Source organism: Acanthopagrus latus, chromosome 9, assembly GCF_904848185.1.
Source record: "Acanthopagrus latus isolate v.2019 chromosome 9, fAcaLat1.1, whole genome shotgun sequence".
Classification (NCBI taxonomy): domain Eukaryota; kingdom Metazoa; phylum Chordata; class Actinopteri; order Spariformes; family Sparidae; genus Acanthopagrus; species Acanthopagrus latus.
Genome location: NC_051047.1, coordinates 16,550,053 through 16,570,843, shown reverse-complemented (window position 1 = coordinate 16,570,843; position 20,791 = coordinate 16,550,053). Strand labels below are relative to the sequence as shown.

At 41.2% G+C, this 20,791-nt stretch overlaps 1 protein-coding gene across 2 annotated transcripts; it reads right to left on the bottom strand.

Annotated features, from left to right (window-relative positions):
* Nucleotides 1-3,356: 3,356 nt before the first annotated feature.
* Nucleotides 3,357-19,436, bottom strand: LOC119026275 (activin receptor type-1C). 2 transcript variants are annotated; one of them, XM_037110521.1, is made up of 10 exons: nucleotides 19,082-19,212; nucleotides 16,696-16,742; nucleotides 13,557-13,787; nucleotides 8,059-8,304; nucleotides 7,722-7,952; nucleotides 7,465-7,632; nucleotides 6,549-6,705; nucleotides 5,836-5,960; nucleotides 5,517-5,647; nucleotides 3,357-4,706 (listed from the first exon to the last, which is right to left on the bottom strand). In XM_037110521.1, exons 3-10 carry the CDS (start codon nucleotides 13,708-13,710, stop codon nucleotides 4,581-4,583), a joined length of 1,338 nt encoding a protein of 445 aa, XP_036966416.1. In that variant the 5' UTR covers nucleotides 13,711-13,787; nucleotides 16,696-16,742; nucleotides 19,082-19,212; the 3' UTR covers nucleotides 3,357-4,580. The 2 variants fall into 2 exon arrangements, with proteins under 2 accessions (XP_036966416.1, XP_036966415.1); XM_037110520.1 differs by lacking the exon at nucleotides 16,696-16,742 and having other exon boundaries at nucleotides 19,082-19,436.
* Nucleotides 19,437-20,791: the final 1,355 nt, after the last annotated feature.

Genomic DNA, 20,791 nt, shown 5'->3' with positions numbered 1-20,791 from the left:
GGGCAGATTTTCTTCTGTCTCAATACAATGCTGTACATTTAACAATTATTGGTCACTGTCATCATCCCTCACGTCCATTCCGGCTGTGTGTTTTGTGTCTAAATGCTGACATGACAGACTAGAAAAGATGTAAATGTGGTAAACATTTTTGGCAACTAGATCTCTTGCAGACTTTTAATATGAAAGTGTCCATCATCCTCCTGTTAGTGACACAATGTCATCTCAATGCACTGAAAAAAATCTGTTACAGCATCTCGCAGCACAATCTTAAGGCCTCTCTGACTCATCTGCAAAGTGCTGATAGCCTCAGTGTGGTACGGCCTGATTTCCTCTGTATAACGGACACATCCACATCATAAACAGCACACACACACACAGAGCGGCAGAACAGAGAGTGGAGATGAGTCACGTCAGTTAAGGTAAGCGAGCTGGGGAAAATGTAAAAAGGCCTGTTTCAGATAAGTTGCTCTGGGAAATTCTGTCAGCATGCAGAGCTCTGCAGAATCATTGCTTTCACAATCACAACTGATGCGTTAGAGATTTTATACCAAAGGAACGGAGCATCTTACCTCAGTAGATAACAGGGTTATTGTAGAGTCAATTCATTGGTGGTAGTGAAGAAGACTCATTTCAAACTGAACCAGTTGACTCCATGAAAAACAGTTTATTGACCCACTGATATCACTTATTTCTATACAGAATAAATAGTGCAAGAGAAAAAGATACAGTGCAACGGCATGAAGTCTGAGCAACAACACACAACATTCACATACATGAATCCAAAATATGAATCTAAATAATAAGTTGACGGTTTTAGAATCAAAAGTGTATTAATATATATATATATATATATATATATATATATATATATATATATATATATATATATATATATATATATATATATATATATACACATATTTAAAAAAAAAAAAAAAAAAAAAGACGCCAGTCAGAAATTGCACATGGTGATCACTCCTCTTTGGAATGACTGATAAGTCTTTTAGCGATCAGTCTCTTCCGTGTCACCTGTCTGATTCTTGGAGAAGCAGATATGACACAAAAGACAAAACAGAAGCTTGGCTCAGCACAGATCCAACATGAGATATAAAACTAATTTAATTACACTACAAATGTTAACAATGGACACAGGCAGAGCCAGACGCTTGAATACTGCATTTTCAATATTTCCTATCTGCAATCTGCAACACAAAAAGTCCAGTGATTGCACGATTAAAGTCGACATTTCATTTCACAGAAAGAGGAGAACCAAGACGGTAGAATAAAACGCTGACAGTCAACATTTCTGAAAAACCACCGATACTCTCAAATTTGTATGTGTCATACGCGCCAAATTGACATTCGTGCTCAGGCTCACATTATATGTATACAACCCGACTTTCATAGCAGCATGACTGCGTTTCAACATTTGCAAGAGTGAAACCAGTGGACAATTTTACAGGGACCTTGTAACATCTCCAGCTGTGTTTGCGATGACCAAATCAGGGATTTTACAAAAAATATTATCTTTTCCTGACACTCACCAAGCCTTAAAGCAACATTACGCAACTTTTTTACCCTACAATATCATCTTCTAAACCATGTTGATGGTTCAGTGTCTTGTAACAGGGTGAATCGTGTCTCTGTCTCAGTCACTCCGCCCCCCATCACTTGTTTCTGCACTATGTAACTTTAGTCAGAGGGTCAGATCACTTATTTCAACATAAATGTTTTCATCACATAACATTTTTATGACGTAATGAGTTTTGTTTGCAGTTAGCAATTCCATTGCCTCTGTCAAACTGTAACAGACCAGGGATTTGTATTTATGACAGTGGTGACGCACTCAGGAACTCTGGGAGGCACCAAAGTGCACAAAATGCAAATTTCTACATAATGTTGCTTTAACCAGAACAGAATTTATAGAGACATAAAGTTGTAACATATCTGTGGTTTGCAGAAAAAGTACATTGTCAACTTTTATTGTGGAGATTTCTGGGTTGGATATCTCCCTAGAGAGCAACAGGCTACTGTACATAGCTTATTTTCAGGAGGCAACACAGCTGATGCTACACATCATCCAGTAGAACACGTGTACATGTCAACACCTACAGTAAGCAGCTACATGGAAAATATGTAACTCGCCTTATAGCAAACTAAAAACATGAACATTGACTGCGTTACATAAAGCTAGACGTGAATTTAACCCCATCATGTATGGGAAAGGTTATCTCCACAGCACCAGTTTCACAAACACCACACTGATTAATCACATTCACATCTTTGAATGCGGGATCACTTCACATGATATGAAACGCTCCCATACGGGCCCGCACAGGCACACATGGTGCACGGATTGTCCCTAAACCTGTTGTGACGAGGCTTTACAGGCCTCATTAGGCGCCCAAATGTGAAGTCAAATGTCTGAAACACGCGTGTAGCATCTGCCACTACAGGTAACTCTTGGTAGAAACAAAACGTGGGATCATGGGAGTTTTTGTCTCCATTGTTAAACAACCAGCACTGCTGATCAAAATCTACAGAGATTTCACAGAACAGGTAATGTATTAAAGTATTTTTTCACATTTCTTTAAGTGATGTTCATCGACTTCCTTCCTCAGTCTCTGGCGTTACCCTGTTATCTCTGGCGTTACCCTGTTACCACGAATTAAATGAATGACTTCTCTGGGTTTGAACATTTGTTGGAAACATTTATGATCATGTCGGTCAACAAAATATAAAAGAAAGCCCCAGCTGTTTTTAGACATTTTAAGGTAGAAATTTAAAGATTTACCACCAGCGTCATTAAAAGCAATCGACGTGATTTACTTCTACATCTGCCTTTTTGTCTGTTCTGTGTTTTGTCATTATCCTCTTGTTTTTGTTATTTTATCTTCAGCTTAACCAAGAAGTGATCTTTGCTTTCATCATATTAATAAAACCGAACAGAATCAGGCTTGTTTTCCTGTGTGGATACATATATTTGATAAATAACTTTTCACATTCATAACTGAACCTTTGATCATTCACCTGTCAGAGAGCAGCTCTTTTCAGCAAAATGAAAGTTTTAAATGTGCAAAATTTATAGCAGTACAATTTGAGGACAAATCAAAAAAGTCTGCTTTAAAAATATGGAGAGACAACTTAGTTTTGAAAACTAGTCAATCTACATATCTAAGGGCAACACTACAAGCAAAATTATTCAAATAATTCATTATTTAAATAACGTTTTCTGAAATAAAATGTATATGTATGCATAGTGTTAATGTACTATTAAACACGTAATCCTTTGGACATATTTTAAGAACACAAATCTTAAGATACGATAAAGTCAGGTCCACAATTGTTTTGTTTAATTTTGTTGACATATTAGTGTCCGAGGTTTTTAAAGAGTGACTTCTGGATATCTCTTTTTCTCACTCCATTAATTAGTAAATGCTGTCAACAACCTCAAAAAAAGAGAAACTTTTGACCTTTTAAAAGGTATGTATTGTAAAATGAATTCCAATTTTTAGACAAAAACATAAGACACTACAGGTGAATGGGGTGAAAATGGATGAAACTTCCACAGTTGATCACTTAAATTAAGACAATTATTTTTGTTTTCCAAGTTTTCAGGAATGTTATGATTAAATTACTATATATGCACATTAGGATATTTCCAGAATGAACTAAAACAATAACTTCTATGTGTATTTTGAACATTTTCTCTCCACTAGTCTGAAAGAAGGTCTTGTGTTACGGAAATCTCAATACTGATCCGCGCATGTTTTCACCTGCAGTTTCTGCCATAAAAGTGGGCGGCGCAGATAATAATAATTTTAAAATTCTCAGTTTCAGCTGGACTGACAGAGAAGTCAGACGATCATCACAAATATTGGGACACATCCTCTGGGGGTCATGAATGTCATCACACTGTCATCACAGTATTTGGACCAACAGAACAAGCAGCTCATCACGCAGAAAACCTGCTTGGATTGGGCTGAAGGATGTCTTCCACTTGGAAAAGCACATGTGTATTCCCCTGTTAGTATTTCGTAACCTTTCCACTGAGCCTTCAACAAACCGTTTATCTTCAGCGACAAACTTTACAGCTCAAATTATCAGGGACAGTGTGTCGTTTAAAACAAGTCGATACCAGGGCGACTCATCCAGTATCCATGTGATTGTCAGCACACTACCTCCGCTTCAGTGCTGTGTTTGCTACAAGATATGGCACAAACAAACGTCACAATGTGCAACTTTAAGCTTTGGGCACTTAAATGTCTGAGGTAGCAAAATAATCTCTATATACATTATACATAATCTTATATCATATGGCTCTTCCTTCAACCGTCTGGTTTATAAGGTGTCTATGTGCACAGCAGCAGCCACAGGCACCCTCCTACTTTAATACTTTGGCACCAAAAAAAAAACTGAATCTGCTCTCTGAGGGTGAACAGTGGGGTTGTGTCCTGCAGAGGGCAGCCTCAGGCAGTTGCAAAGAGAGGTTTCATCCCCGTCTCCTTCCGACAAGCGCTCCGTCGGTCGTGTTGCACCGGTTCCTGCGCCAGCGCCGATCTGCAGGGCAACGAGTCGGTCTAATCTTTGACGTCCTTGATGGCGGACAGCTGGGACACAGTTTTCTTGACCCGCAGAGCAGTGAGTCGAGCAGAAGGGTTGGCGTACCAGCACTCTCTCATCAGTTTGCCCATCACACGCAGAGCCTGGAGAATCATCAAGGACACAGTGTTTTTTTATTAAAAAAAAAAAAACGAAAATGTCACTTATGTTTCCGACAGCGTGAAGTGAAGCTTCTTACCTTGAATAAAAATACTAAAAGCTTCATATGTATGCTGAATATCCCACCACAGAGGGTAAAGTTTGTGGAATAACAATTTATCTGGTGGCCAAAAATGAATCATATGTCGTGTCGGAATTACATAAAAGTCTTAGTCCTGCTTCTCCTCTGTTACATATTAATTTGAAGGGAAATTAGTGAAAGCCCATGCAAGCAGTAAGAGGTTCAAATAAAAAGGGCCTGACCTCCGCCTGTGAATCACTCTTGGTCAGTTACATTAAGTTGAAGGTTGAAGTGAAGGTGAAGTTAAGGAAAAGTGTCAGGCGTGTCATCCCACCAGTGCTGACGTGACTTTGAGGAGTTTTTAGTGTCATTCCCTCCCAAAACACACTTTTTTCTCATGTAATAAGCTAAAATGTAAAACAACTGAGCTGACAATAGTGATGTCAGTCACCGGCGAGGGGAGCTCAAGTACTCAGCTGAGTTTGTGGATGAAAGGTTTTTTGTAAAATAGATTAGGTTTTATTTCTCTGTTAATGTAGCACAAAATGATTCAAACATAATAATAATAATAATAATAATAATAATAATAAGCTGTAATTTCCATCAAATTGGTCAAAAACTGGTTTATATTATGCAACACAGTATGATTTTGTAGTTACACACAGCCTAGTGATGATGTTCTATCCGGTATAACTATCTCACATGATCATCAGACAGATTCCTCTTGTCTCACCTCACAGCCCTGCCACTGGTTGGGAACATTAGGTCTGAGTTTCTGCTCACACACCACCTTCCTCATGTCCTCGACAGTCGGATCTGAAGGCACCAGGTCGTAATAAGGCAGCTGGAAATCTTCATTAAGTCCTGGGGGGGAAAATGAAGACGACAGAGAGTCAGTTAATTTTGTTTTTTCTCCCCCCCGCCCCCACCTAACTGGTGATGTATGATGGGTTTCATCAGTGGTGTCATCTGTGTAATATCTGTGCCACAGTATGACTTCGATGAAAAAAAAAAAAATTAAGGAGTTCGTGTGCGCGTGTCATTTTAAGTACCCCTAACGGAGCATCTTCGGGCCAGTTCCCAGAACACCAGGCCCAGTGCGTAGATGTCCGCCCGCTTGAATGACTCAAAGCTGTGGAGATTGATCGTCTCATCCAGGATTTCCGGGGCCATGTACCTGCAGAGGAAACAGTGATTAAAGCCTAATGAAATACAAAGAAGGCTAGCGCTTCAAACATCCTTAAATGATTTGTGAGTGGGTTTGTTGTTGATCTGTGTCTCGTCTGAATATGGAGCCGGTCCAAAACAGTTCTCAGCTCATCAACGTGAAGAGAGTCGAACATTACGTATCTTTTAAAAACTGATGAACAAATACAAAACCTTTACTCACTCAAGTGACACCTGGCTGACTAACAGTATCATTATCAAAAACTTTAAAAGAAGAAAAGAAAAGATGTTTTAAAGTGACTTATATCAACTCTGTATCAATTCTTTTTACTCTTTAATACAATATAACTCTTTAAGGTTTTGTGACTTTCGTCCAACGTCTTGTCTTCATCGTCTGAGAGAGCTGACTCACTCACATGTTGTGAACTTTTCACAACCAAATTTGGCCAAAAAGGTTAAAACGTGTTGACTTTGGAGCAATGCAGAGGCAGCCCGCTTTGTAAGCTTGAAGTCGAGGACATGAAAATAAATTGGGCGTTCACTTCACTTTAAGTTCGGTATGTGTAACGTATATGTTGCCTTGTGAAGGTGCGCCAACCTTTTGGTTCCCACTCTGTGGTTGGACGGTATGTCGATGGTGTTGGTGTTGGAGTCGTGTTTCACAGCCAGACCCAAATCTGCGATGACCGCCGTGCCGTTCTTCTTAACCAGGACGTTTTTAGACTTCAGGTCTCTGTGAGCGATGGCAGGTTTCCCTAAAATTTAAAAAAAAAAAAAGAGTTTGATTAGATTCAAAAATGTTCTTCATGTTAAGATCAATATTTTTTCATCCTTCGGTGACACATTTTCAAGGTTTGATTGATGGAAAACAAACATCTGCACCAGTGACTCGCAGTATTCCATCATGCTGTATAACATCATGTAATCAAATTAACACTTTTTGACATTTTAGTAGTTAATCATCTAATAAGTCAATCAAATAATACAAATATTCTTTAGTTGCAGCCCTAACTTATTGTGCCAAAATTGTTCAAATCCCTAGATAAGACGTCAGTAGGCAGGAATTCACGTTCTTAAGTCACTTAAAGGATAGTTCACCCAAAAATTACATTTCTCACTCCCATGCAGATGAAACGTCAAGTACAAGTACTACAACAAAGGTAGTTTGAGACTTGTTTTAAAATGCTAATTAATTTGAAAAGGCGTTATTTACAACCTGTGATGAGCTTGTCCACCTACTTCAGATGTGCTGCATGCTAACACTTTAGCTTAGCAGCTCCAGTGAAGACTTCAAATCAAGTAAAAGGTATAACACCAGACGTGCTGTATGGAGACTTTAACATGTTTTTAAAAATCCATTTATTTGGGAGAATGCTGCAACGCTGTCTTGCTGTGAAGCTCCAGAAATGTTTTGTGGACAAACAAAATTTCACCTGACTTTCTGTTGGAATGAGGGTGAGAAGACAATGAGTGAATTTTAATTTCTGCGGGAACTTTAATAGTCGCAGCCTTACCCTGCGTGCCGATGATTTCCATGTGGAGATGTGCCAGCCCACTGGCTATGGACAAGGCGAGGACGATCATGCCCTCCACAGAGAGCGTGTACCTGTTCAGGTAGTCATACAGGGAGCCGTGCTCATGGTACTCTGACACCAACCAGAGCTGAGTCCACGAGCCATTATCTGCAGCGCACAGCGGATCACGTGTCAGCATGTTACCTCATCACTATAATAACAGTGGACTTGACTATGTTTGGATCTGAATGCGACACCTTTGTTGTCAGCGGCAATGAAGCCCAAGATGTTCTCGTGTCTCAGCATGATTGTCTGATAAATCTCTGCCTCACGAAACCACGACCTCTCGTCTCTGGAGGAGAAGATCTTCACCGCCACGTCCTCTCCTCGCCACTTCCCCCGCCACACCTCCCCGAATCGACCCTTCCCAATGGTCTCCTGCAGGACGATGGTCCGAGCTATAGTCCGCTGGACCAGCAGGGGCAGGCCTGTGTGACACAAAACAATGGTTCCCACCAGCAAGACCATGATAGCTGATATTTATTTGTAATCATTAAGTTGAAGTTAACACAGAATCAAACATTCTGCTCCTACCTGAGCCAGAGCCCGAGGTGCTCATGTCGTAGATCAGATCCTTGAGACATTTGTCGGGTGACATGAGCATCTGGTCGTCCAGCGGCTCCTCGGGGTCCTGTTTGTGGGCTCTGCTGTAGTCACAGCGGCGGCCCTGCGCGACAAACACGGCCAGCAGGATGCCCACACACGCCAGGCAGGAGGGCACCAGGATCACCACAGCGAGCTGCAGCCTGCTCCAGCCGGGCTCTTCTTCCAAAGGCCTCTCTGATAACACACACACACACACACACACACACACACACACACACAAACATCCAACATGAGAAGGTAGCCGATATTGTATATGATTGAATACTTAATACACAGGATAAGTAGGATGAGAAGTCATCTGTAGCTGTGTTTCATCACTGAGCTCTCCATGATTGTTGCACCCTCTGGTGGTCAATGGTGATAAAAGATTAAGTGGTTTTTCTAAAGAGGACAGAAGCGACTGCTAAACGCGCTGATGTGCCATTTCACAAGGACACATTTCTGACCTTAAGCTCAGCAGAATTAAGCCATGACCCTGTCAATGTTCTTAAAATTTAGAGAGATAGAAAACGTGCATGTGGCAGACACAAAGTTGTGTCTGACCATAAATCTCAGTAATTAAATGTAATAAAGAGATTCAGCAGCAGAATCCTCCAGTGCCAATTCTCCATAACGTGGAAATCTCAATATATTTTTTCTCATGACAGGCTTCTTCTTCTTCTTTTTCTTCTTCATTTAAAATAAGCGACACGCTCGGATCAGAAACAGGTGCACTACTCCACCTGGTAATAAAACTGTGGGTTTAGCAATACAACCTAACCTAGCACTTCTATCTCTGACCTTTAGTCTGTCTGTGGGTGGACAGAGGAGACCTGGACTCTGACAGAAACAGGAGAGCCCGTGGGTGCTGTGATAATGTGCGATTTATAGACCTGCTGAGAAAACAGTGTACCGGGAACACTGGAACAGCATTACACAATTACATTCATTCAAGACCGATTAGTTTCCCGATGGTTTAATGATCTATAAAATGTCAGAAATGCGGTTTAAAACGCACATCACGACTTCCCAGAGCCCAAAGTGACGTCTTCTCTTGCTTCTCTTGTCCAACCAACAGCCCAAAGACTCTGTACGATCAGAAAAGAAGCAAAACAAATCAAACATTCTCCAACAAACGCAGACGTTTGAATTGTGCCGCAGCTGTCCGTCCTTGTTTGGAATTGCTTGGATATGTTTGGTCAGGTTCAGCATGTTCAATCTTTGTTTGTCACTTTGATGAAGTTTGATGATATCACAACCAATATCCATAGCAACGCAGGATGCACATCAACTCAAACTCAACTCAATCATATTGCCCACATGCCAATCTATGTCGCATGCGGACTGTGACCTGAATAAAGCCGCATTAATAAAAACCTCAATGTGGAATATGTGAAATATCCCAAATCACAGAAGCTGCATTTTTTTGGATAAAGGTAAAATGTGTGACAGCAGCATCATAATGGAGCACTGTAGAGCTGCAGAGATGTCCTGGCCAACAAATCTTGTTCTCCAGATGTAACAAACATGTTTGTTTGTTCGGTACAGACAATAACAAATGTCACATCGACATGATTTCATCAGTTGTTTTCAGAGAAAATGAAAAACGGTTACACAAAAAGGATCATTCCAATGAATCATTGGCAGCATGATGTCTTTTTGCCATATGAAGTCCTAGACTGGTCAAGCTAGGCTGATTTTTAGCAACGACACAAAGCAGGACAAGGCAAATAACAAAACCGGAGAACTCCAGGAAACAAAAGTGAAAAAAAAACCAAAGTGGAGTTCAAATTTAAAGCAGAGTACAAACCACACGAGGAATAAAACGGCGTGAACCGTGAGGCGCCGCGACATGGAAACACAGGAACAGAGTCAGGATGAACTGTCCAGAGGGGAAGATGAGGACTTAAATTCAGAGGGGTTGATTAACTGATAGAATACATGCCAGGAGCAAAAAGGGCAGAAAAACTGACGAAGGGAGGAAGCAGAAAGTGAGAGACGACACAGGAGGATATCACTTCAAAATAAAAGAGGAAATAACAGAACCTAAACTAAAACCGTGACACTTTTCTGTTGCCAAAACCATCTCTTCCAAAACCAAACCACCTCTCCGCTCTCCATTTTGAGGTCAAATGTTTAACCTGTTAAATTTGGTCAACTGCTGATTAGCGTGTGCTCGACTAATTGATGAATCAACAAATCACTGTAGCAATCGTAGCTTAGAATTAGAGTTGAAAGACAGGGTTTCGGGGAAATACGCAGAACTTGTCTTCTAAACATACACACGACCATGTGGATAATATAACGATACAGACTTTTTACATCTGTGGGTCGACAGGCGCACAGAAGAAGACTAAGGGTCAGCATGCTCATGTTTTTTTCGTTCTGATTCTTACAACACAAACTTGAAAAACCTAAACCCAACAAAGCGGTTCCACGTCTCTTCACCCTCCTTCATCCAAATCAAAATCCCCAAAGCGCGAAATGTCCTCATCACGAGCGTGACCTAAACATCTGCAAAAGGCTAAATGTGCAAAGCAACACATCCTGACCTAAACCACAGTTTCCTAAGACATCTCTAACCTTTTACCTAAATACATCTCCTGCCATGTGTCCCACTGGAGCTCAGCAGACATGTTGCAAAACAAGACCCTCCTCTCCTCTGAGCGAGTGGCGACACAAATTTCAGCCGTCCCTTCGACTCTGAGGTGAGCTGCGCTGCGCAGGTCGAGGATGAAATCTCAGCAGTCATTTCGCGTTTTTAAGTGATTTTTTGGCACAAGTACACATTTGAAAATTAACCACAGATGAACCCAGACGCCGTCAAAGCTCACAAAACCAGGAAACCATAGCTTGAACCGAAGCATTTATGCGTCCGTGTACAGAATAAACAACAGAGTGGCTGAGCTCACATGCTGATATTTAGCAGAGCAGTGGAACAGATTGATTCTGGTGTCCTCATTCACAGTCAACACCATCACAGCCTCAGGCTGCAGCACTGACCCATCTCATCAACAGTCTGCAGCACTTTAAATCTCCTGCATCACCTCTGCATTTAATGAAAGTGACCACTGTCTGACTGTGCCATCTAACTACTTTGAATGAATAAATCAGTGGAGGGGGAACACTTAGTTTTCGCTCTTATTAGGTGTCAAAGATTATGGATGGGCCAACGCTGCGTTCACAGGCGCATATGCAGCAGCAGCACTAAATATGAATACAGGCGCCGGAACCTGCAGCAGATTTTCACTCTAGAAGAACTGATTTGGTTGTCACACTTGAATGGATCTGTTTTCTAACTTCCCAGGTCTGTAACAGTTTGACAGAGGCCATGAAATCACCAACTGCAAACAATACTCCTCGCGTCATAGCAATGCTGTGTTTTGAAAACTTGTATGTTGACATGAACATGTATGTAACGCCGTGATCCGACCCGCTGGCCCTAAAGTTACATAGTGCAGAAACAAGTGACAGAGACACCACATTAAACCATCGACATGATTTATTTAGAAGCAGTTATTTTATAATTAAATAAATATAATCATAATACTTCGTGTATTGGCTGATATCTTTATACATATTTGACTGCTTTATACAACTGACCCTGGGTGGGTGTTATGTTTTGGACTTGATTGAACTCACACACGTCGCTTGCTGCTAATGATTATCGTCAAATTCTTCAGTAAAAAATGCAAAGTTGCAAACAGACCTTCAGGTAAGGTCGGGGAATGGTAGCATCTAATAAATAAATGATGTGGTATTTGAGTGCATAACTTGAATTTGAGGCAGCATCGAAGGCATTTCAAACTCTGGAATTGGTATCAGAATAACCTTAGTGTTATGTCATCCTTTACAAGTATAAACTGAATATCTGATTGAACAAAACAAGACATCTGAAGACATCTTTGTGTCCTGTGGTATACTGAGACAGACATTTCTCACTTTTTTTTCAGATATTTTATAGGATGTTTAAGGCTTTGACTGAGAAAATAGCTGGTAGATTAATCACTAACGGCAATAGTCAGCCAGGACGCTGTATTCATGAGCAGATAAATGGACTGGAATAAAGAATTCACTGAGGTGTTTGCAAGCACTGAATTAATTATGGATGTAACATAATGTTTTACAAGTTCCAATAAGGTGCGGTACGCTCAGTCTATTCAAGTCTCATACTCTGTAATCAATTCATGTACAGAGACCCAACATGAGCAGACACTTGCAAGATGCTGGTGGCAGGCCGAACATACAAACCAAGAGATTCAGTATTTAACGACCTGGGAGGGAGACTCAACCATCAACTATCCTTCTCCAGGAGCGCTTGTTGCACCTTCAGAGCTGCACTCATCAATATATTCATTTGAGCAAAACGCCAAAAATCTATTCAAATGCGTACAGGCCCCCTCATGATGACTAAACCCTCTCTGCAGTTCCACGCAGCTCTAGTGAGAGTTTCAGCATCTTCGGTCAGTCGAACTGCCTCTCTCAACCCCCTTTTCTCCAGCCACTTAGCGCCAAACAGCGGATAGAATTTGTTAGAGAGCAACTGGTGAGCAAAGTGGAGATTTAGCAGCTGAAACAAAGGCTTTTTTTTTCTTCTTTCTTTCTCATGAGTCAGTGGAAGCCTAAAAAACAAAGCTACGAGGAGAGCGACTTACTGCTGGACCAGAAACTCCATCAGACACTTCCATGACAGTTAACCACGTCACCTTCACAAGGACATAATGTGTGTTTTTCAGCCAGTCGCGGCGTTCTGTCCCCGATGCCAAAAAAGTGATTACTGCAGCTTTAATAAATCTGATTCACATTCTTCAGAAATGATCCAATTAACACGGCGCGTTAAAACAAGTGTTTCGATCGCCGTGAACCACAACTGGAAGTGTTTCGAATAAACAGAAACCAGTTGCTCTGACGTTCCGGTGTTGTTGTTTCTTGGGGGGTTTTTTTCCACTGAAATTTCCACAGGTGTAAGTAATCCCCCATGTGCGTTAAGGCCAGCCTCAGCCCAGCGGACACATGAGAGGCTTTAACATGCAGCAGGACTACATGGCTGACAGTGTTTATTTATAAATCGTGGGAGGGGAGGGGAGGGAGGATCACACACGCCGTCCCGCTGCCTCTGCCAGATTTGTTATGTCACAGGATCTAGTAGGATCAGCATCCACGTCGTCTCGCCAGGGCCAGAATGAGTGGGAAATCCCACACAGACTGGGCCGGTGCTGCTGTCGAATGAAAACTGTAACTACTGAGCAACGTGACATGGGATGACTGTCTGGGGCGGGAATGAATCCGTCTTGACTCTGAATTTTTTAATTTTTTTTCCCCTTTCTTTCCCCGACACAAGTTAGATATTCATCTTTGCTCGCCTAAATCGGACAACGTATCAACAAATCAATAAAAAGTCAACCAGACATAGGATGCAGGGTGGCATTATTTCAGCGGCGTCATACCTGGGTGTAGGCGCAGAGTCTCGTTGTTGCAGAAGTCGGTGAAGCAGCAGTTCCTCTTGGAGACGTTCCTGGAGCTGTAGCAGAAGACCTGGCCCTTCATCTCGGAGGGCGACAGGCACGACTTGACCGCCTCCTCCTTCCCGTCGATCAACATCACAGAGTTCCAGCAGGCGCCGTCCGCCGTCGTCTCGCAGGTGTGGTTGGCGCACAGCTGACACACGCACTTCAGGCCTAAAAACACAAGGAATTGCTCGTTATGTTCAGATACCTACTCTCGACAAAGTTCAATCAATGGTTCGTAAAACATGAAACCTCTGAGGGTCAAAATGACACCAAACAGTTTAACTCTCAAACCGTCAAGCAGGATTCTTCTGTTACGTAAGAAAGGTCCATGCTCTTAAAAGGCCCGAGGTGGAGGAACCGGAGTAATGCCTCTTAGTTTAACACCCAGATAATCTCGTGTTCTACTTGGAGCTGCTGTCATGCTTTGTTTGATAAGACTGTGAGTGATTGATAAGCAAGGATGCACTGCTTACTCGCTGGAGAACCCTAAAGACAAACCCTAAGAATATTATACGTTATTCAGTTAATCTATTTATAATACAGCCAGTAGGTTAAATAATGAGGTAAGTAAAGGTCTTTATGATGTCCAAGTATAATCATATTATACAGTTGTATGTTACTCTTAAATGTGACCATTAAGACCATACGTTCATACAGTACTAATGGTCGGTATGTCACCTTATTTTTCCACTATTTGGTTTATCCTTGTTATGGAAGTCCAGAGGGGCAACTATTTATTTTCTTTTTTCTTTTTTTTCTCCAGGTCATCCATTTTCTAAGTCTGATCTAAATTATATCCTGTGTTTATGATTTGGGTCAGGATCTAAGATCTGATGGGACAAATTTTTTTTTGCCAGGATAATCTTAAATTCCTTAATTCTTGTTTTCCATCTGTGAAAAACAAAACAGAAAATATTTTCAGGAGGGCAAAAAAATGACTGTCGAATGTTTTATGTCTTCATGTGTGAGTGGATTTTTTATTTTGTTTGTCATGATAAAAATAAATTAAAAACTTTTTGCCCCTACAATCTAATGTAATCATTTATTTTTAAAGAAATTCATATGTTTTCACGATTTAAAAAACATAGGAACTTATGAAGATTGTCCTGGCAAAACTTCTTTTTCCCCACCAGGTCTTGGATCCTACCCCAAATTATAAACAGAAAATAATTTACATCAGATCTTGTGAATGGATCACCAGAAAAAAATCAGATTTCTCACCTGACACTCACAGCTTGTATTTGTCATTTATCTAATAACTTTTTTTCAATTAATTATGACATCTGAAAAGGTAGGTTTCAATACATTTACATCATTAATCCTGACAGTCTTGAAGCAAATGTCACTCACATTGCTAGAGAGACATTTTTGTAAGTGTTCATAAAGCTGGAGTGCAGAAAAGACAAACTGTTAAGATGTAACTTAACTTGTGAACCTTAACTCATAATTTGGTATATATAAAAGTTTTTCAAGGGGCAATTCCAAATCCATATGCTCTTATTTTTAAGGACAAGTCCATCCAAACAATAAAATCAATTAATTATCTGCACACCCTCATTCTGATGGAAAGTTTCAAATTCATCAGAACAGCATTGCAGCATTCTTCTTAACAACTGAAGTAGATGGAGACTTAAGGCTTAAAATAAGAAAAAAAAACAAAAAAAACAGCTGAAATAAAAGCAATATGTGCCTCCATTCAGTTTGTCCAGGGTGATCCACGTTTCCCAAAGGCCTGATTTTACAATTTGATTTGCAAAGATCTGATTTTCTCATTTTCTTTTTTTCAATTTGGGATCTCTGTGCTTTCTAGAGACTTGGACTACACAAGCAGACGCCGTTTTATGTTTTCTTTTAGTTGCTTTTTTTCATTTATTACGTTCTAAAACAAGCCCCCATCTACTTCGGTTGTTCAGCAGAATGCTGCGAAGCTGTTTTGCCTCGAGGCTCCAGAAATGTTTTGTGGACGACGAAAACCAGCTTTTCCATCTGCATGAGGCTGAGTGTTTCATTTTTGGGTTGAACCTGACATATTAAAACACACTGAATCCTGCAGCGGTGTCTCTGACCCCTTGACACCCAGAAGAGAAGTGGAGCAATCTAAATCACATATACTGTTCACGTAATACTCTTTCCAAGAAGGAGAAAAACATTCATAAATCTTTTTCCAGTGCTCGACAGATATGACCACGCATTAAACATTTCACAACTGGAAGCAACAACATCTGTAACCTTTCCGTGAGATGGCGGTCAAAGTTCGCGATGTTGTTGACTCCAACTACCGCAACTGGAGCTTGAATCTAATATTTAAGGTCGGATGCATGAAATCAGTTGGTATGTGTCTTTTCACGTCAGAGTTTTGAATGAGATCTGAAGATGATGATGATGAGCAGCTCAGGGAGGAGGTTCTCTGGCTCAAATGAAACATAGAGCTGTGAGTCTCGTTTAATACAACTCGAAAAGAGAGCAGAATGGGGCCGTGGGTTGATCCCTGGGGTGCGACGCAATTACGCAATGCAACTTTACTACTGAATAGAAGGAAACATGTGAGGGTCATCCCTGCAACAGATGTGAGTGTTGCAGCTCATCAACCCAGACAGGATGTTAAGTGCTTCAAAATAAAAGCCTTGAGTTGTTCTATGTCTTTAAGTCAAGACACCCCAGGTGAAACGCAAATAACCGGCTCTCCTCTCAAAAGTATCTTACGTCCCTTTTCTGTTTCTTTGTACACTGGAGCTCTGGAGAGAGGCAATTTTGTTTCACTTTACACTGAGTGCTATACATGAAGACAATGTTCTTCCATCTGTACTTACTGAAAATGCAATTGTTTTTTAAACAGCCGGGACTAATCTCTCCCGGAAAACAGCTGGGCACTGTATTTTTTGGCAAATGGTGCCTTCCTACTATTTTCAGTCACAGATTAATATACATTTGGTGCACCGGTGAGTATCTACCGCATCGGGATGGCAAAGCATTGTCCCAGTGTTCGCTGTAGGGAAGGAACGCGTTACCCAGCATTTGCATTGGGTATTTATTTAGGATTACTGACATTTACAGTATGATAAAAAATATCACCAACCTCTCAAATAACTCTCTACAGCTCGCTCCTGGAGGGAACACAAACCTCTGGACAAAAAAAAGAGAGATCAGGACTTTGGTTCAGGGGATGCCTGACTGAAAAAATTACAAAAAAAGATTTTATCCTAGCGAGTACTTTGGAGTTGCTTGGCAACAACTCTCTCAAGGACGATGCTCACAGAATGAAGTTTGAATATCCTGTAGCGCTGTCACTGAGGTTAAACGCGTCTGGTTGTTTTGTTTAAGCTTTGTCAAAGCAGACGACCCATTAAGCATTAGTCTGTTTGAGTTTAATCGCTTACTTAATCACGTACGGTGGCAGTTAAGTAATATACTAAAAATACAGTATTTTACTGTGTTGGAGCTGTTTTCCACTGAGAGTTTCCATCTACTGCCCATTTGTGGTTTCCCATGCAGTTTAGTGAGTGTACTCCCTGTGAAGGACACTTGGGACTAACAAAACAATTATATTCTTTTAGCATTATTAGACAATCAGGTGTCCAAAACACCAAAACTGAATCAGAAAATACGTCCTCACCAGATCTGTTAGACACAGAGTCTAACAGGACAGTGTAACTAAGTTTAGCTGTTAACTCCACAAACATCGCCACGTCTCACAGCTTCACCTCCTTTTCTCTCTCTCTCTCTCTGCCTCCTTCTTTATGACAGACATCGAGCGTCCGTCCAGGAGAGTCCCCTTACATGTGACTTCCTGTTGATTAAGGATTCGCCACCAGCAACTCAGAAAGTCAAAGATCTACAAACACATTAATAACAGTTGGAGCTTTGTGCTGAGATACATGCAGGCTGTATTTGAGATGACTGTTTGTCATCAAAAGGCATCAAGACCTTCTTTTTTTAGCGCCGTGGATGCGGCAATGTAGATGGAGCAGTTACTGTATCTCAGGAAAACATGTATCACAAAAAAAAAAAAGTTGAATCCCATCAGTGACTTTGAGGAAGCTTCATGCTATTTTAAATCAAACACTTCTGCTTATTTCCACACATCCTGGAACGTGTGAACGTTTCCTCATTCTCCAAAGATGTCTGTATGGCTCTGCAGCTCTAAACTCTGGAGGAGATGTGCAGATTTGGGGGGGTGAACACATGTTTATACAAAGTATTTACTCCTAGACTAACCAAATATGCATCGCTGAGAGTCGGCTGAGACTGAACTCCTTCAGCGAGATGCTCGATATGTTTGGACAAACTGTTCTCGACAACCTGTTAACTGATCATTCAGATGGAGCTCCAATTTAAAGAAGAGAAATGTCATTAGTCATTAGCACCAACGAGACAGACTGTATGTAGAACGTCCTTTATTTGAACTCTGATCCAGCACTGCAGCCCGGGGGCGACCGCTTAAAGTTACTGATTACTGATTACTGACTGTTCTCGTCATTATCGACGTGTTCTGCTGATTAGTTTGTTGACTCATCAAGTGATGACACGTGCAGCTCAAGGTGAAATCCTCAAATTGCCTTATTTTGATTTTTTTGAAATATCTAAAATATCTTCTGCTGTCATCTCAAGGACGAGGACGAGCAGCGAGTCGTCACACTGGAGAAGCAGAATATCAGAGAATGACGCGTGGTGTTTTTTTTCTGTTTTGTTTTGTTTTGTTTTGTTTTTAGAAACAAGCAATCAGTTATCTCACAGTAAATGAATTGGATAATTGATTCGGCATCAGTATACATCTATAAATCAATATGTCTCAATAATATATAAAATATCTCAATAATGTGTCAATCAATCAAAAAAAAGGTGTTCTGCTTAAAGCAGCTGCAGAGTTTTAACTTTTGCCTTTAACACTGACCCCATGATCTGACAGCAAGAGGGGAACAAAGAATAAAAGTGACAATGATCTGACATATTTTTTGAGCTAGGTTTAATCTGCAGGTCTGCCAGACTGTTGTTTTAGATATCAGCCACTGTTATGAACAATTCACAACACATGGTCTGTGAGTATCTACTGTCCCACAGGTGATCTAACCTGGAGACACATGCTCTTTGTAATTTCCTTTCAAATAGCCCACCTGCTCTTTGCATTTAAAAGCTTGATAGAAAAAACATTCAGCCTTATAAAACAATCATTAAGTAGGCTAATTTATAACTTTTGAGAGCATAAAATCAATAAGTAAACTTCATTTCCTGGTGTTTGGAGCCGCAATCCTTGAAAAACCGTGTTGACTTGCTCAACAACGAGGGTGTTCCATGAGTCCGCTCATCACATCAAACCAACAACGTGCATCAGACACAGTTTTGATAACTCGCTTGAGAGTCGCAAAAAAAAAAAAAAAAAAAGGAAAAAAGAAATGATGTAATCTACTTAATGAGCGCACTTGATGGACGCGGTGCAGCCTGCGGAGTGCAGCCTGTCACTGTACCTGCGGTCAGCTGGGCGACGGACAGAAGGATCAGCGCCGCCTGAAAGCTCTGCCTCCCGGGACCGGTCATGGCCTGAGCAGCATCTGCTCCGTGTCCGCCGGTTACTTTTTTTTTTTTTTTTTTTTTTTTTCCTACTCAGAAAACAGAAAACACAACATCACACATCGCGGTGAAGTCCCGGTCGTGCCACGCAGCCCCGCACACAAAACGCCTCGCAGTTGAATGCAGGAGCGGGCTGCTGCTGCTGCTGCTGCTGGTGGTGGGCTGAACTGTGAAACGCACACAGGGCTGTCGCTCCGCCTCTGTTGACTGGGATTAGAGAGGATTAGCGCTGCAAACCTCTGATGAAGACATGTGAATGAGAGCCAGAGGGAAAGTGTGCAGCACATCCAGTTAAGAGCTGCGCGTCCAGAGACAGAAAACACCCCCCCCCCCCGTCCCGTCAGCGTGGACACGTCTTCAACTGGTGGAGATGTCACCTAATTACAAGCGCGTACATCTAAATTATTCACATTAAAGTCCTGTTGATCCATTTTATTTTCATCCACAGTTTTTGTTTGTGCACCATGAGAAGTACAAACTACAGCCAGGGGCGCCCCCAGAATTTGTTCATTAGGGGGAACCAGAGGGGGGCCCCTGGACGGGGGTCTAATTTTTAAAATCATTTTCAATTTGTGCTTTACTGTAAATGAATAGTTTCTATTGTAAAATATCAGAAAAAAGACAAGCATTTATTCATACACTGATGGCAGTGGCTGCCTTGCAATGTGCCAACCAGCACATCAGGGGGGCACTCAGACAGTGGAAAATTTCAGTCTTAGTATTACTTGATATCAGTGCTGCGTTTGACACGGTCGACCATAATATACAACTGGACCACCTGGAAAACTGGGTTTGACTCTGTGGTACAACACTAAATTGGTTTAAATCCTATCTAAATGACATAGACTACTTTGTGTCTATTGGTAATTACACATCTGAACGGATAAAAATCACAAGCGGAGTACCCCAGGGCTCCAATCTGGGGTCTCTACTGTTCAACATTTACATGCTCCCTCTGGCTCAGATAATGGACAACATAAAATTTGCTATCATAGTTATGCCATTGACACACAAATCCATACAACCAAATCACCAGGGGACTATAATCCCATACAAACACTGAGTAGATGATTGGATGTGTCAGAGTTTTCTTCAGTTAAACAAAGATAAGACTGAAATAATTGTTTTTGGATCCAAGGAAGAATGACTAAAAGGTTCTGCCCAGGTTCAGTCTGTAATGTTGGAAACGACAGACCAAGCCAGAGACCTTGGTGTAATCATGGACTCACACCTGAATTTCAGCAGCCACACTAAGACAATTACAAAGTCAGCCTACTATCACCTTAAGAATATATCCAGGATAAGAGGACTTATGTCTCGGCAGGATTTGGAGAAACTTGTCTGGGCATTTATTTTTAGCGGACTGGACTATTGTAATAGTGTCTTTACAGGACTCTCTAAAAACCGATTCAGAACGCTGCTGCTCGAGTCCTAACAAGACCCAGAAAAAGTTTTGGGCCAAAATACATTCCTGATCCGATGCCACGTTATGAACCATCCAGACCTCTGACATCGTCAGATACCAGTCTGCTTTCTGCTTACAGTCAGAACTATACATGCAGCAGCAGCATTCAGTTACTATGCGCCACGTATCTGCAACAAACTCC